General features: G+C 39.9%; 1 protein-coding gene across 3 annotated transcripts in view; it reads left to right on the forward strand.

The window, feature by feature from the left end:
* Positions 1 to 18236, forward strand: part of LOC308614558 (IQ domain-containing protein H-like) — a gene marked incomplete at both ends in the record, with an annotated part of 99772 nt that overhangs the window by 47212 nt on the left and 34324 nt on the right. For all 3 annotated transcript variants that reach the window (XM_081229012.1, XM_081229013.1, XM_081229014.1), the window contains one exon: positions 1754 to 2040. In XM_081229012.1, coding sequence (XP_081085138.1) covers positions 1754 to 2040 — 287 coding nt within the window. The remainder of the gene's footprint in view (positions 1 to 1753; positions 2041 to 18236) is intronic.

Genomic DNA, 18236 nt, shown 5'->3' on the forward strand with positions numbered 1-18236 from the left:
GTGCTATAGATTTGATTTCTACATTGTCATAGGATTATATCAAAGGCAATACATTTTTAAAAGAGGAATTAATTGCTTCAAAAGGAAAAAAATTAACAGTGAAAAAACCATGGTTCTATTGCTGAGAAGACAATACAAATAAGCTACTTTGAAGTAAAATAATCTTGTAACTATAAAGGACAATGTGTTTTCACTGAAGCACCATCTTTCAAAATGTAGGTGATAGCTAAAGCCACAAAGTTTTCTGAATCAGAGAGACTCAATAGGTTTTTTTGCTTTTTCTTGTGCATTGTGTCATTGCTGTTTTGTTACCTTTACCTTGATAAATCCCCGGCAACCGGTATTTGGGTACAGCACACAATAGGAACCTCATTTAAAGAAAAGCACATCTCAAACCAACAGAAAAGATAAATCAGTTTTCCTTCTGAAACTCAGTTTTCTTTAGGACCAGCTCCAACCACATTTATAGACATTTAAAGAAAGTGCCTTTTGTATAAGGTAACAGATGGCTGCATTTGAGAATTGTTAAAATTTCAGGATTTAACCATATATGCTGTTCAAAGCCTGTGGGCAGAGGTCACCTCCCAGCAAATTCTTGAAATACAGGCCAGGTTTATCTTAATACTGTCAGGCTTCAGAGGCTGCCTTGTCTAGGAACACTTAATTGTTTTTACTTTTAAATTATGTTATCTAATTCTTCACAAATAATATTTAAATTTTTTTCTATAAAAGGGATATATACAGTAAGATTTACAAGTTAGGCCTAGAAAATAGAAACAGAAAATAGGGCTATGTGAATTTTGTGGACACCAATGAGCTGGGCCACAAATTTATCCAGGGCTAATTTGTTGCTATGAACATCAAATTTGCCTCTATGATTTTTGTTATTTGGAGCAAAAGGTAAAATAAGATAAATTATGAAGCTCCCATTATCAGCACGGAGCAAGCTTACCTGTTCTTCAAGAATGGCAGCATCTCCTGGCTTTATATTTTAAAACAACCAGCTATATGTAGAAGTCCTTTGGCTGACATAATGGCCAGTGTTCTCTTATGCCTGGTAAAAGCCCTAACCTGTCAAAATTTCAAAAAGCAATGAAGTTGAACAGAAAGCGCAGTGGTCATCAAGGTACAAACTGTGGACTGTGGGCAGTTAATTCCCCCTGAGGAATTTGCTATAGTCCTCAGGTTCTGTTTATGTACTGAATGGGCATAGGCTTGATGATCTTTACGGTGTCTTCCTAGTTACGATCAAAACTACCATTCAGGGCTTCCCTGGTGGCGCAGTGGTTGAGAGTCTGCCTGCTAATGCAGGGGACACGGGTTCGTGCCCCAGTCCGGGAAGATCCCACATGCCATGGAGCGGCTGGGCCCGTGAGCCTGCGCGTCCAGAGCCTGTGCTCCGCAACAGGAGAGGCCACAACAGTGAGAGGCCCGCGTACAGCAAAAAAAACCCCAAAAAACTACCATTCATTGAGTCCTACTATACACCAAGCATTGGGCTAAATACTATAGACACAGTATCACGAAGATTCACAACAGTTTGGTGAGGTAGGTCTTATTATGCCCATTTTAAAAATGAGGGAAAGGAAGTTCAGAGAATTGAAACTACTTGCCCAAAGTCTCACAAGACATGGCAGATGCAGGCTCTGAGCCTGAGTCCCTCTGCCAAAGCCTGGGCTCTTTCCTCTTGCTCTAATGGGCATTGTCCACGTGAGCTCATCCTTTCACCTTTCACCCATGCTTTTCCCCCCAGGAGGCGTGATCGAAGCATACCCCCCTTCAGAGAGCGTCACCAACCTGACAGTGGACATGCTGATAGAACCCAGTGGAGAAATCAGGATACTGTCAACAGGGGACCAGTTTCATGCTGAAGGCCCCTTCATCTCCTCTGGGACCACCATGCCTCAGACCTCATTGGATCCCCAAGTTCTCAGTTCTTTGTGCCTTCAAATTGGAAATGCTTGTAAAATGAAAAATGTGATTGGTTACTTTTCTACCAACCTGGTGACTTTTATTGATCCAAGGACCATGGAGCAGCAGGTAAGTCGACTCGATGTCGTATGAAATACTGAAATATGTAAAGACTCCACACCGTCCATGCCTATGCAACAGGGACTGTGAGGAAGCTTCTAAGATTCACTGCTCTTCTGATGCGCTGACTGTAAATTCAGCATTTATATGGTCCATGCCAATTTGGGTGAGACCATGCTTTATGTCTGTAAATACAGGACCAGTGTTACCAAGCAAAGGGCTTGCTGCCCGATGGGTGCAGTACCCAATACAGTACTATGGCACCAGCTTTTGAGAAAAGAAAAGGCTTTATTGCGAGGTCAGCTGGCAAGGAGACAGGAGGCAAGGCTCAAAGCTGTGGCTCCCTGATCTGGGGTTTGGTCAAGCTTTTACGAGTCAGGGGAAGAGGGTTGGTATGCAGGGCAGGTTTTCACTGAAGGGCGTTGGAATTTGGCCATTTATGGTGAGGTGTGATAAAGGGGGCTTTAGCACCGGCTCTTCAGGGACAGCAGACCCTTCGCTTCTGAAAGGGCTCTGGCATTCAGGTTTCGGTCATGTCCAGGTCCTTTGGTTTCATGGGAAGAGAGACTTTGCTTTTGAGTGTTGTCTGAGGTCAAAATTTTCTCCTCGGTGCATACTTTGGCTGTATGACTTGTGGTTTTGTTCTGTTGTCTGTGAAAAACTCAGTTTCTTGTTAGAAACAGTGTAGGGCTAGTTTCAGGCTGGTTCTGCTGATACACCAGGGTCTCCTCATTTGGTACAGTTGGAGTTTAAATGACTGCAACTCATTCCAATGGGGCCTCAGTTTGCCCATTAATGCTCTGCCTGTATCTTATTGTGAGACTGCTTTATGCCATCCAGGGAGTAAACCTTTCTAGAATCTGTTCTTAAATAGAAAGTTAATCATTAAAAAGGAGGTAAGAGTTCTTGTTTCTGTTCCTTTTCTTATCAGTAGTTCACCAGCAACTTAGGTGGTCAATTTTTTCTTCTTAAAAAAAGTGTATTGGGAAATATTTCATAAATATAAAAAGGTCTAAATACTAATGTAATGAACCAAGACCACCTGCAGTCTTGTGTACTCCTTCCCAATCCCCCTTGCATGGCCCTTTCTCCTCCCAGAGGTATCTACCATCTTGCAATTAGGACTTTTATTCCTTTTCATATCTTTATGCTTTTACTGCATGTGAATGTGTTACTCAACCATGTTCATTTGCCTGACATGCATTGCAGCAAGCCAAAACACTGAAATGCTGACGTTTGCAGCAAAGAAAGGGTTTATTCACAAGGCAGCCAAGCAAGGAGAAAGGAGAACAAGTCTCAAATCTGCCTCAAGGGGCATGAGAGATTTATGGGATAAAGGAGCATGGTGGTCGTAGGCTTGGGGAGAGATGGGACAGGTGATTGGAAATAAGAGAAAGGTGAGGGAATTGTCATTCTGCACAGGAGTTACTACTGAGCTACGGGCTGCTTCATGGGAGGCGTGTTAAAAACTTGAGGCACTTGGCATGATCTGAGGGTGGAGTTTTCGGCCTTCTGATGTCAAAATGTCACTGAGCTGACACTCCCACATGCCCAATTGGAGGGTCAGTGGTCCTATCCAGTCTTAACCAGCTCAGCTTGAACTAGACACAGCTGACTCCAAGTTTCTGGGAAACATCTCAGGCAAACATCTTATCGTTTAGGCTAAGTGCAGCTTGGAGGACATGCACTTTTTTATAGCAACAGTTAAAATGACTTTGATCAGTGAAGGCAGATTACAGGTGTAATGGATTTACATATTTAATATGTGGTTTAATTTTGTGTCTTTTAAAACTTTTTATAGATCGTAACGTCCTATGTATTATTATTCTACAACATGCTTTTACTTATTCAATATTTCATCCATGAGATTCTTCATGTGTACATGTGTGCCTCTGATGTATAATAATTATAGATAAATAATTTTTAACCTCTTTTGCCCCAGAAATTACAATGTTTAAATTCACTACTACTTCATGAGACTTATTTTTCAAAATGTTCAGTTCCTCCTGTATTAGTGTTGGGTGACCACAACTCTGTCTAAAGGATGGAATAACCTCCTGCCTGCCCTCTCCTGATACCCTCTGGCCATCCAACATTGTAAATGGACTTTAGTTGTTTTGTATTCCTTATTCTCAGTTTTGCAATTCTCCATTTCAGTCAGATGATAGTTTCAAAGTGAGAGTTTATATGTTTTGAGCAGTTTTCAGCTTGTTCAATAATCATTTTCCATTTGCATTCCTGAACCCTCCATTGGTTTTACATTCCTTTCTCAGGCCCACACATGGAAAGAGAAAAGGACAAACTGAAGGGCATTCAGGAATCAACCTGGGGTGGAGGGAGGAAAGGAACAATGCCCTCTGGCAAAAGGGCTGGGTGGCAAGGAAGCAAGGGGAGGAGATGCAGGAGAGGCTGCCCTCTCCAAATGCTTGTCATGAGAAACAAGGATTAAATATGTGATCCCTGGGGCAGTAGGGAGGATGGAACTATGGGAACAGCTGACTTATGGTTTTTATTTATTCACGTTTGGTATAGGGAGAATTGCACGAGGCAGTGAGAGGTATCTTCTCCAGACACAGAGCTGGTCCTGTCCCAGAGCTTACTACTGTTCCCAGCCTCTGGGACAAAGGTCCCATATTTCACTTGGCTTGTCCCATGTGCCTTGACAGGCTTTGCTCACCCTAACTCCCCCTCTTTTTCTCTCTTTTCCAACCCCGTACTCATCATATTACCTCCTGCCACAGGGCTTTTACACATGCTGCCCCTCTGCCTAAAATGCTCTTGCCTCTTCTCTTTTACCTAGTTAATCCCCTTCGCATCCATCATATTTCAGCTCCAGCCACACTTTCTTAGGGGAGCCTCCCCCGAACTTCCTGACAAAGTCAAATTCCCGTTTTAGGTTCTCCTATCATCATGTACCTCTCCTTTATACCACTTGCTTTTGTTACAATTTAAGACTTATTTACATGATTACCTGATTAAAGCTGTCTCCCCCTGTACAGTATAAGCTCCCTGCATATATATATATATATATATATATATATAGTTTTGTTTTTCTTCTTTCGGTACTCAGGCCTCTCACTGTCGTGGTCTCTCCCGTTGCGGAGCACAGACTCCGGACGCGCAGGCCCAGCGGCCATGGCCCACGGGCCCAGTCGCTCCGCGGCATGTGGGATCTTCCCAGACTGGGGCACGAACCCGTGTCCCTTGCATCGGCAGGCGGACTCTCAACCACCGCGCCACCAGGGAAGCCCTGCGGAGATATATTATGTCTCTTTTTGCTCCCCATTCAATTCTCAGCACTATCTCTGCCCCAGCAGAGTAGGTGTTCAGTAAATTATTTGTTGAAAGAATGAATGAATGAACAATAGAGGTATTCTAGCAGATGTTGGATGGTGGTGTTAAGGCTTTTAGAGAAGAGATCAGAGATTAGTTGATGGGTGGGATAAATGAATATTAACCCAAGGTTCTCTGATTTTATCATACTAATACTTCACCTTGTCTCTTCCTGTTAATATTTGAGTGTATGGCCATTCGTGTTACAATTTTCAGTAGAACGTTGGAAGAAGTTCTCAGTGAGCACACCAAAAGGAGTTTCTACATTGGCAAGGCAAGTACATTAACTCTCTGTATGTAATAGATTATTTGCCAAATCACTGGTATATATTCTTGCCATTTTGCAAGTGACATCACTTCAGAAAACACTGTATTTTCTCTTCTCACTGACATGCATTATGGTGCCAATGAAGAGATTGTCATATTATCAACCTGTCATTTTTGCCAATCTAACAGGGGGAAAAAATGGCATCTTGTTTTCCTCAGTATTTCTTTGATTATTAGTGAGGATGAACATCTGTACTATATCTGTTGGCCATTTATATATCTGGATTTAATTGCCCTATCGTATCTTTTGCCCCTTTTAAATTGGACTATAATACAAATGCTGATTTGTAGTTCTTTGTATACAAGAAACTCTTATCCTTTAACTGTTATACATGTTACAAACATCTTCTCCAGATTGTCACTTGTGGCTTTTCTTTCTTTTTTCCAGCCATGTTTCTCCACCATAAAATCACTGTTCTTTCCTTTGTAATTGATTAGTAATATTTTATGGAAAGGTGTTCCAAGGAATAATGTCTTATTCCTCATCAAATTTCCACACAAAACTTAGTTTCCATTGCCAACTTTCTCCTGAGTCAGCCACCATGATGACAGTGGTAATTCTCCATTTCCATCATTCTTTCTACATAGATTAGTTGGAAATCTACTGCAAGGAAGAGTTTTTCCTTCTCCATCTTTCGTTTATGTATGTAGGCACGTATGTATTTATACCAGTTTAAACCTGTGAGGTTCTAGTCTCTTAAGTCAGTTGTATTTTGACACTTTCATCATTTTGATGCTCAAGTTGTCCCAGATTTGGCTAGTGGGAGACACTTCAGTGTGGTTCTTGTGTCCTTTTGTTGTGTCCCCATCATTTTTTGAGCATTGTCTTACTTCTCAGCACAATGAGATGTTCCAGGTTCATTTTGCATTTTCTCTGACAGACCTAGGATCAGCCCAAGAGCTTTGGGTCCTTTTAGTGGAGGATGGTATTAAGGTCTGGGCTGTTAGAGCTATCATTGCTACTGGAGTGTCATTGCTCTTACCTCTCTCAGTGAACAGAGCTAGAAAATATATGTTTTATGTATGTATGATACACATACACACAAGCATATACATACATATATACATACATGCATGCACCTATAACCATTCCTATATCTATAAGTGTATATATTTTAAAACCATGCATTCCTGCCAATATCTCTAATTCTAATTTAACACTTCAAGATTCTTTCTAGACTTCCCTTTTTCCACACTTACAAATAAATACTTTCTCCAACAGTGAGAAACCTGAGTCTCTTTATCTTCAATATATTTACTTATTTACTCAATCGGTTTATTTATTTCTTCAATGTAACCAATCTCCCAACCAGTCCTGCTGTCTTCTTCACTCACCACAGCTGCAGTTGGTCCTGAACCCTGTCATTTGTGTTTTAAGTTTATTTGTAATGCTCTTCATCAGACTAAAGTTTCAAATAGTCAAATCAAGCCCCTTTTCTAAATTACTATGTTACCTTGAGCTTTTCACTTTCTTTCTATCATCTTCAGTTTTATCAGCTATAAAATGAGTCAGTTAGCTTATTTGACTTCTGAGTTCAAAAATTATTTATTTCAGTAATATTTGCATAGTATTTTTGTATTAAAAATTTAATAATAATAGTAAGAATCCACTTTTTAGAAATATCACAAGGAAATACTCATAAATACTTATGTACACATATATTAATCACATTATTAAGGGAAGTAAAAAACTTAAAATAGACTAAAGTCTAATAGAGAATTTGTTAAGCAAATTATGATAGATGAATAGAATCAAGTGCTATGAAAACAGTAAAACTAAAGTTTTGAATAATATTTAACAAGAAACTCTACATAGAACAGTGGAATGGCAAAATACAGATTCTAAAACAATATATGGAATACGATAACAATTTTATAAAAAGAAAAAACATATATGCAGAGCAAAAAGAACCTAAAGAAACACACTAAGATGTTACAAGTCATTATTTCTGGGTTAGAGGATTAAGGGTATGATAAGCAGAGTAATGGCCCTGAAAAGACGTTCATGTCCTAATTTCTGAAGCTGGTGAAGGTTACCACACATGGTAACATGTGTATGTAGTTAACCTAGTAATCTTGAGATGGGAAGATATTCCTGGATTATGCAGGTGGACAACGTAATCACAAGGGTTCTGCTGGCTTTGAAAACGGAGGAAGTGACCATGAGCCAAGGAATGCAGGTGACCTCTAGAAGCTGAAAGAGGCAAGGAAACAAATTCTCCTCTAGAGCCTCCGGGGGGAATGAAGCCCCCTGACACCATGACTTTAGCCCAGTGAGACTTCTCATCTTTGACCCTTTAAGCTACTAAATGTACAGCAGTTTGTTACAGCAGCAATAGGAAACTAGTATAGAGAGTTATTTCTGTCTTGTTGTTTATGCTTTCTCCATTTGCACTCTCAAAAGTAAGCATGTATCTGTAGTCAGAAAAATATATATATAAATAATATAAAATATATATATGTATAATGATAATCACAAATAATGATCATTATAAAGCACTTTCACATACATGACCTTACTTACATCCACATGTGTCTTGCAACAGAGGTGGGAGGCAGAAAGCTGACTTGACTGAGTCTATCTCAAAATCTTGCTGTCTGGCCCCAACTGGGCCCCTATAACTTACCATGCTGTCATAATAAGAGCAGAGGGGACTGGGAGACAAAGAAAGATGGATAAAATGACAGTGGTGCACCAAGGACAGGCCCACTATTGTGAATCAGTGCAGATAAGAATATGGAAAATCTTGTTCAGACTTGAGATGAGAGTGAGGTTCTAGGGTAGCAGAATGGAGGAAGAGATTTGGAAATGTAGGGTTTAAATATTGGGAACGTCAGGGTCACTGAATAAACGTCAGGGTCAGGGAATAAAAGGAAAAGAGCCAGTCCCTGTGAAATGGAGCTGGTTAGAGCATAGTACAAAACCACTCCCGATAGTGGACTTATGTCCAAGATTCCAGTACCCTAGGAATGGGGAAACGCCAAGCTTTCAGAGACTGTGCAGAATACATGGAGCTATAAGGTAGTCATTTTGGATATCTGGCCTTCCCACATGAGGATGAGGGGAGGGATCCAACCCTTACCCAAAGAGCAGCTAAAGCTATTTCCATACCCCAGTGGGTCCTGGAGCAAGAGCCCTTGATGGGCAAAATCTACTCAGTTCCACGAGGGATGTGAAGCACCTGCCAAAGCCTTCAGATTGAAAAGACACTGACATGTTCATTGAACAAATACCTCCCCAGGCTCTACTCAGTCCCTATGCTGCATGCTGAGGGAACAAGACATGTTCCCTTTCACAAGGAAGCTCATTTCATATCCATCACCCAATTCCATTTGATACACAAGCACACAATTGTTTTGTACTCTTACTTAGGCATAAACATTGCCTCCATGAGATTTGTAAAGCCTCTAGAAAATGCACTGGTCCTTGCATTTTTTACCTCGTCATAACGTCTAACACAATGATAGTTACATGATAGCCAATTGATGAATGGACTTTGGGAACTTCTAGAACATCCAGATCTGTTGAGCTTATTTATATTCACTTTTGGGAAATTCTAAAGGAAAGAACAAGTGTTTACTGAGCATCTAGTATGTATAAGACATTATGGTAGTTACAAGAGAGGCTGCAAAGATGCAAAAGAAGTGGAAGTGCCTGCCCTTGGGGAGTTCAAAATCTAGCTGGGGAGAAACACTTGAAAAATGAATTACAAGGAAAAGCTTAGGTGACAACTACATAGAACAATGAAAGAGACATCAAAAAGGCAATGCCAGTTTAACTGCCTTCTGTTTGGAGCAATCAAGAAAAGTTTTTACAGAGTAGGTGGGATTTGAGCTGAAAGATAATTAGGATTTGAAAGAGGGTAAAAAAGAGTGTATTCCAAGTGGGAAAGATGCTCTGAAGGGTGGTGGTAGAAATGCACAAAACACACATGGGAAAAAAATGATGATCTAAGTCTTACAAACATCATGACTGACTTGCCTCATGTAAATATGCATTTATGTATCACTCTCTGTGGACCACCAAGGAACTCCCCTATATATCACTCTCCAGTTCCTTTTATGTAAAGTCACTAAACAAATAGATGGGCAAAGGTGCTTTCTGTTGAAATCCCCACGTTAAAAACTCCTTTGTTGTTAGATAATTGTAAACTTTTGAAATAGCTATCTCTGTTAGGAGCATTGATAGTTATTAACTTTTTAAAGGAAAGGAAATCCAATTTTGAAAAAAGAGTTTAGATGAAAAACAGCTGCAGGCTTCTAGCAATGGCCCTTCCTGGATACATAATGTAGCTACAGAAGGAAATGAGACTTGTTACAAAGCACAAACTATGAAGAAAGACAAAAATGGAAAGCCCTGATGTATATAAGAGAATGTCTCATACATTCTGAAAACTGTTTCTAAGAGTTTCTAAATACAAATGTATCGGCCTAGAATAGAAAAAAAAAAAGAGATAGCTGAAAATATTTTCATTATGATGGATAGGGGGTTCTGGCCCCAGTCTTTACACTTAGCAGTTGTGATACTTTAGGCAACTCACTGGACATCTTTTTCATTCACAAAAGGTGAATCCCTCCCCTCCTTACCACAGGGTGTTCTGAGAGGCTGAGCAGATATAAGGTGCTGTTCTTATTAAATCAAACAGCATAATCACATGTAAAACTGTCACCTGAGGCCTCAGCAGGTTCTCAAACTGTGAGTGGAATCTGAATTGAATTAGCATTGTTTTTAAAAGTCAATGAACATTATCATCTCAAAGTGATATATAAGCATCAAAAGTGAATATATTTATTTCAGAGAGTAGAAAAACCAAGGTCTACAGAATATCGTAATTCCTTCCTATTCATTGCTATATACCCAGCACCTAGCACTATGTCTAGCATATAGTAGATCCACAATAAATATTTATTAAATGAATGAATGAATACTTCTCTCCAAGCTTCCCCCTAGTACTCTCATTTGCAAAATCTCCCTATCTCTGTCTTCAAGATATACAAGGTATTCACCAAGGGACCTCAATGAGATTTAGTTTTTCTCTTTAGGGAAGGTATTTTATTTATATGTAAGAAGGTTAACAGGGTATATCTAAATTAAAATTTATAGGCCTTTAGTATAAACAGAAATGCCTGTTATTCAGTGTTTTTTAATGCCATAATAGACACATTGTAAATCACAAGTTAATGCCTAGTGAAGGGAAAATAGATCCCAAGGGTTTTGAAGTGTTAAAGTAAAAGACCTGTCCCTTTAAAAGGTCTGCATCCTTGTGTCAGTGAAAGAGACCTGTAATATACAAGTAATAATAATGTTGATGGTGAGGATGATGACTTCTGCAATGAGCACAAAGGCAATGATGACAATAATTTTTATAGTGAAAATTACAATTCTGTTTCTTAACACTAATGGCGCAGGTAAACTAGTGGCCAGCTTTGCTATATACAATCTTACCGTATGTGACTGTCCTTAAATGTTGGGTTAACCCCCTTACATTGTAAACCTTAACCCTCAGAAAGATTGAACCCAAGCCTAAACATCAGTTCTTGGGTAGGACTTTGGTTGGTCTACAAAGAATAGACCCAGTTCCTCTGTTTATGTCTAGTTGCCCCACCCAGGACTTCTTTAGATGACTGCTCTCACCGTGGAGATCCTTGCTTCCTTTTGAATGAAACCCAGGCACTTCTCTCTGGACTTGGAAGTCTTTAACTAAATTTAATCACCAGAAACATTGCCAAGGAAGGGCAAATGTGCGCATTCACACTGCATCCTGAACTTTTCAGGAGGTGCCACGGTTCTGTAGGACTCAGGAGGTCCGCAGGTAGGGAGAAAGGAAAAGTCTCCCTGCTGGTGCTAAGACAGACCAAAACATTCTCCACACACACGTGGTTACAACTTGTCCACCAGCATCACAAAAACAAAGCTGAGTGGCCCTTTCCTCCTTCCAGCTGTCACCTGCGGTCAAGACTTTTTGTGTGATAAATTTTCCATTTCGAAACTGTCCTTAGCATTCATTTTAATTTAATTTTATCTGAACCATATGGTTGAGGTGACAAAGTACAGGGTAATTTGCTCTAGGCCTCACCTATTTCTTAAAACAACCCTGAACCATCCCTCTCCCACCATGTGGCACTAATTGCTTTTCTCACTGATCATGTCCAAAGTACTCTCTAGAACAAGCAAACTGACCTGCTTAGTGACTCCCATATTCAATAAAGGCATTCTCATCCTGCCTGCCACGTGCCACCTTCATTCCTACAACTGGCCTTTCCTTTCTTTTCTATCAATATACAACTTCCCTTCTTTCGAAACATGTCTCAAAATCCAACTCCTCGTGGAAACCCCCCTTAATTAATCCCCCATCAGTGCCACTTCATTCTCTAGCTTCTCAGAGCTGAGGTAGAGTATTGACAGCCAGAGTAATTATTAATGATAATATCAACTATTTATTGAAGTTTTGTCACGTGCCAGACATTGTTATGTATTTTACATGTAGTGTCCCTAATCCTCACGCCTGAAAAGTGAGTACTATTATCTCTAATTTACAAATGAGGAAACTGAGGCTAGAGTGACATGCTCAAGGTCACAGGGCAACTAAGTGGCAAATCCAGGGTTCAAACCATGATTTAGCTGCCTGCTGAGCCCATGCTCCTTCTCTCACAGCAGATATTCCCCACGGTACTGCACTGAATTGATGGTGACTTTCTATGTAAGTCTCTCCCCGCTCCTCAACCACCATCACCAAAGAAAATGTATGTTCCTCTTGTATATCCTCAATATGCTTGTTGAATTGAGTCGAACAGCTTAAAGCCAGAAAACACATCTCCTATTTTTTAAAATATATTCCATCCTTGTGCTCAGCGCATAAGGTAATCATTAAATGTTAATGACTAAGCGAAATGGAATAAAATCAGTGTTGTGGTAGCCATTTTTAAGCTTTAAGAGTTTAAATGAGCAAGCCCGTACATAGCACCACAGCTGGGAGCGCCATATTGCCATTAAGCCAGAAGGTGGATTCACGGGATGGGAACATTGAAAACAGACACCGCAAGAATGGTTAAGTCGGCTCTCCAAACCACTTTCTACAAGTAGCTACTGCTTTTCCCTCCATAATAATTTCACAATGATTAACCTGCTAGGTGAAAAATCCCAGGCAAAAACCTGAGTGTCAGAGGAGTTTAGAATAACCACTGAGTATCAGGCTAAGGTTGGAGGTGATGTGGACAGAGGTAGACTCATTCCCATCTAGCTGGTCAGAAATGTAAGAGAACTGCCATCTAGATTTCTATTATGGGCTTTATCTTTCAGAATAAATGCCCTTTTTTTAAATCATTAGATTTATGAAATCCAATCTCACATTCCAACACATATGGATATCAAAATGTGTATTTGGTGAGGAATAGTTTCTTATGTTATCAATTTCTGCTTCCTTTGCTCATAGCACAAAATCCTACTTTTTGCCAAAACCTTACTTTATAGCTTTTTAACTTAATTAAATATATAGGCAATTACTGACACCATCTGTCTTCATAGAAAAAGAACAAGAAGTGACACAAAAGACTGGGACTCTGAAGGGAATCTTTAGCAAACAGATTCTTCTAGCTCCGCTACAGTAATATTTATTTTTAGGAGCCCTTATGTTATTTTAAATCATTTATGCTTTTTAGAAATAATGAATTTGAGCTATACTTAAAATGTGGTGGCTTTGGTATGATTTTTTTAAAAGAAAATATCAAGTAATCCATTGCTTTTTCAGTAAAACAAAAACTTAAACATGCTGTTGAACATCTGTTACCAGTACAGTCTAACGCAGCACTTAAAATCCTTTAAAATCCCTGAAAACCTTTATAAAGTTACATGAATCTTTTGCATAAATAGAACTGTTTTAACAATATGTATATTCCTTTAAACATATATTTTGCTTTCTTAAACATAAGATTCATTGTGTTGCCTAGCATTCCAAATCCTTATAAATAAATAAATGAAATGGCTTCACTTTTTGAGGGAGTCAGTCTTCCCCTATCATGCCACATTCCTAGCCCACTCTAGAGTACTACTTATTTATGTCTGTTTTTTAAACCTTATGCAATTTCTTCACAAAAGTCTTAATATGTAAATAATATCAAACCAACCCATTGAAACTTGAACAGGATAAGTCAGGAACCAATACAAAATAAAAGTCCAAATAAAATAACAGAATTCTCCTCCCATGAGGAGTACATTGTCAGGAAATACAAAGGGATTATAGAGAAAAGTCACATGTGGCTCCAAGAAGAGCATGGAATTGGCAGTTACCACCAAGGAGGACAACTGGGTTTTTCTGCAGGTCTTCCCTGAACTGAAAGGAGCAGGTTTTGAACCCCTTGTGTCAGCTACTCAGAGCCCTACCCTCCATAAGTAGAAGTGTGTATAAGAGGACAGCTCTAATGAGGCTCAATATAAAAAAGACACTTTTCAAAGAAATAACTGTAAGACTTCTCTACTCATATTAAAGACTTATGGTATACCAAAGAATATGCTGTCCCAGATTTGGGGAGAAAATATCAATATATATATTTTGTATTTTTATTCACTTGTTGATGAAGGAAACATGAAGAAAGTGATTTCACAATCACTTTTGATTGTGGAGCCCTAAAGCTCTACCCATATGTTTCTGGAAAGTGCCACAGGACTTCTTTTGATCACAGGTAGGAACCTCGGCTTTTTGCTTACACTGAAGGACAATATTACTTTGTCTTTTTTTAAAAATATAAATTTATTTATTTATTTATTTATTTATTTATTTTTGGCTGTGTTGGGTCTTTGTTGCTGCGTGCGGGCTTTCTCTAGTTGCAGCAAGTGGGGGCAACTCTTCGTTGCAGTGCACAGACTTCTCACTGCGGTGGCTTCTCTTATTGCAGAGCACGGCCTCTAGGCACACAGGCTTCAGTAGTTGTGGCGCACGGGGGCATGTCTAGCTCCCAGACCAGGGATTGAACCCTTGTCCCCTACATTGGCAGGCAGATTATTAACCACTGTGCCACCAGGGAAGTCCCCCTATTTCTTTGTCTTTATAAAGCTCTTTCATTATAGGCTCTCAAAGTGCTTTACAGACAAATAACGGGGAAGGTGAGGCAGAAAGGTGTTAAGTGGCTTGCCCAAAGTTCCACGGTAAATCACAGGCCTTTCTCTGGCTCCAGAACCACCGAGTAATTGGTGGAGATTCTGGATGTGACTGCCAGCAGCACGGTGCTCTCTCACTTCTACCAAGCATTTGTTTCCCTGCCAGGTGGAGAGTAAACTCCAAGATCAAGCATGGGAAGAAAACCTGGACTTCAGAGCCAGGCAAACTTGGACCTTAATCCTAGCCCTGCCACTTAGCTGTGGAACTTGGGCAGGTTTCTAGGTTCCTTGAGCCTCCACTTCCACTTCTATAAAATGGGGGTGTTAATATCTACTTCACAAGGTTGTTGTGAGGATGACATGAGAAAATACCAGAGTGCCTTGTACATAATAGACCCCTAATATACATCAATTCCCCTTCCTCTTTCCTTCCCCAAGTCTCCCTCCTAGAGTCTGTCCTCCATGTGGTCAAGTAGGCAGCTTTCTAAATATTGCTGCCATCAACAAAGACAGCATATTAGCTTGATAGGATGCCAAATCTTTCAAACACCAGAGTCTGTAGACAACAAAGGCAAAGTCGTGGAATCCAGATTCATCTCTCAGATAACCAGATCCAAAAGGTTCCATTATGGTAAACAGCCCTCTACCGTCACCAAATTAGTCATGACTCATTGTATTATTGGATTAACTCGATGTCACTATGAAGGGCATAGGGCTTGGGGGGCACCCGAAACCACAGAAGGCAGGCTGAGGCGTTGGGGGGCCCTCGAATGAGCAACAGGATGGAAGAAGGGAAGCAGATGTGTTTAAGACAAAGCTTCCTTTGTGTCCACTTGCCTGACCAGCCCTGCCTCTCTTCTGGATTTGACCACACTCAGCCCCACTCAGTACAGGAGCTGATACAAAGTGAAAGCCTGCAGTGGGCAGTCAGAGGAAATATTCTGCCTGTCACAGAAAAGTGACACTGCATCCCCAGACCTAATTGAGTCTTTTTGACAGATGCTAATATATTATCCCTTCCGGCCCATGACTGCTTATTGAGATCCAGGTACTAACCCTTGCTGAGTGCTAGTTTGCTTTAGTGTATAAGGCAGGTATTTTTTACCCACACGTGGAAAAGCTTTTTAAAGTGTAGACTTGAAGAATACCTAGAATAAATTCAGAGGGCAGTCTGGGAGGTGGTTTCTCACAGTCTCCCTCATTCAGTCATGATTTCCACATGCAACTAGATTCAAACAAGTGGCCATACAAATTGTGGAGGTGTCCGCCCTAGAATGGGTTTCCTGGAGACTGGAATGTGTGTGTGTGTGTGTGTGTGTGTGTGTGTGTGTGTGTGTGTAGCAGCTTTATTGAGATATCATATACATAAAACTTACTATTTTAAAGTGTACAGTTCAGTGGCTTTTAGTATATTCACTGAGTTATATAGCCATCATAATTATCTAATTTTAGACCATTTCCTTTACTCTAAAAAGAAACTGTACCATTAGAAATCACTTCCCATACCCTCTTCCTTCCAGCCACTGAAAACCACTTTCTGCCTCTATGGATTTCCCTATTCTTGACATTTCATATAAATGGGATCATATACTAGGTGGTCTTTTGTGACTGGCTTCTTTCACTTAACAGAATATTTTCAAGGTTCATCCATGTTTAAGCATTTATCAGTGCTTCATTCCTTTTAATGGCTGAATAATATTCCATTGTATGGATGTACCACATTTTGTTTATCCATTCATCAGTTGATGGACATTTGGGTGGTTGCTTCTTCTCTTTGATGGTTATGGATCATGTTACTATGAACATTCATGCACAAGTTTTTGTGTAAACATGTTTTCATTTCTCTTGGTTGCATACCTAGGAGTAGAATTGATGGGTCATACAGTAACTCTACATCAACTCTTTGAGGAACTGCCAAACTGTTTTTCAAAGTGGCTGCACCATTTTACAATCTTACTAGCAATGCATGAAGGTTCCTCTTTCTTCATATCTTTGCCCACACTTGTTATTGTCTTTTTTATTTCAGCCACCTGTGTAGGTTTGAAGTGGTATCTCCCTGTCTGTGTTTTAAAGGGAAGATTTATTTCCTTGTGTTATTTAATGGAATCATCCAACAAAGATTTATTGCACATATATATCAGGAGTGCTGTGCTAGGTTTTATGCAGGATTCAGATATGAATCAGAGGACCCTGCTGTAGGTCTCATTCTCCTCCCTAGGAATCTCCCAAATGTAAACAAACTTGCCTTGGACTTGAAATCAAGAGCTCTGAGCTCTTGTCTCTACCCCTCTTGGAGTCTTGTGCCTGGGGTTTGAGGATGCTGGGCAAGATCACCTCCAAGGCCACAGCCTGTGTTTCTTGCCCACATAGTCTGCAACCAAGGCTGTTCTTTATAAAACGTTCTGGTTTACTGGAGCTGTCAAGGAAACTGGGAGGGAATGCCGAACTTTGCTGACAACTCATCGAACTGATGGGGCCATTGCTTCATGCACATCCCCACCTCACTTTGCAAGACAGCCTTCCATGTCCACAAGGACTGGGCACAGGAATCCTCCCCCATGGGAGCTCCAGAACAAGAGCCTTCTGCCTTGAAAATCCACACAAAAGCCTTTTAGAGATCATTTGCAGTAACTTTAAAAGAGCACTTCTCAACTAAGCAAATCATTCACAAGTCCTGACATTTATAGTGTGAATATTGAAGAAGAATAACTATATACAGCATGGGATTATTATATTGAATTGGCATGGAAGAAGCATATATAATTTACTAGTCCCAGAAACCTATAACAGGTTATAAAAATTGGGTTTTCATGTTTATTATAGCTTACTGCTTAATGTCAAAATAAGAAAATGGCCTTCCAAAAATTCATAATAAAAAAAGTGAGGAAATACTTAAAAGGAAAAAAGAAATGAGTATGTAATTCTGCACCTTAAGAATACAAATAATATGTTAGGCCATCAATCTCAAAAGTAATAGAAAATCATAAATTTATAGAGGTAGTGGAAGAAGCTTGGAAAAAGGAAGCAGAGAAGGCAAGAGTATGTTAAAATTTTTGTGACTTTTTTTTTTTTTACAAAAGTGGAAAACATAAGTACAACTGCTGATGGTGCAGGTTTAAATTTCAATATTTTCCATTTTGGATCCCAAAATTAATTTTGAATATAGTTCCTACACATCCTGAAAGAATTTCCAAGGTCACAGAGAAGCTTCTGGCACTATACAGAAATTGGACTATGAATGCTGGTAATTAGGTGTCATGGAAAGAGCTGGAGCAGGAATCAGGAAACCTGATTCCAGCTCTTCCCCTAATTGTGGGACCTGAGTGAGTCAGTTCACCTCTCAGAGTCCTCGGCCATAAAATGAGGAGGTGGGAATGATGAGTGTCATTTTAGGTCTGCCAGGACAGAGCTGTTTAAATAGACCTCTTTGGGCCCTGAATATTTTCAGTTT

The sequence above is a fragment of the Mesoplodon bidens genome (genome assembly GCF_964165515.1).
Source record: "Mesoplodon bidens genome assembly, chromosome: 3".
In the NCBI taxonomy this organism is placed as follows: Eukaryota; Metazoa; Chordata; class Mammalia; order Artiodactyla; family Ziphiidae; genus Mesoplodon; species Mesoplodon bidens.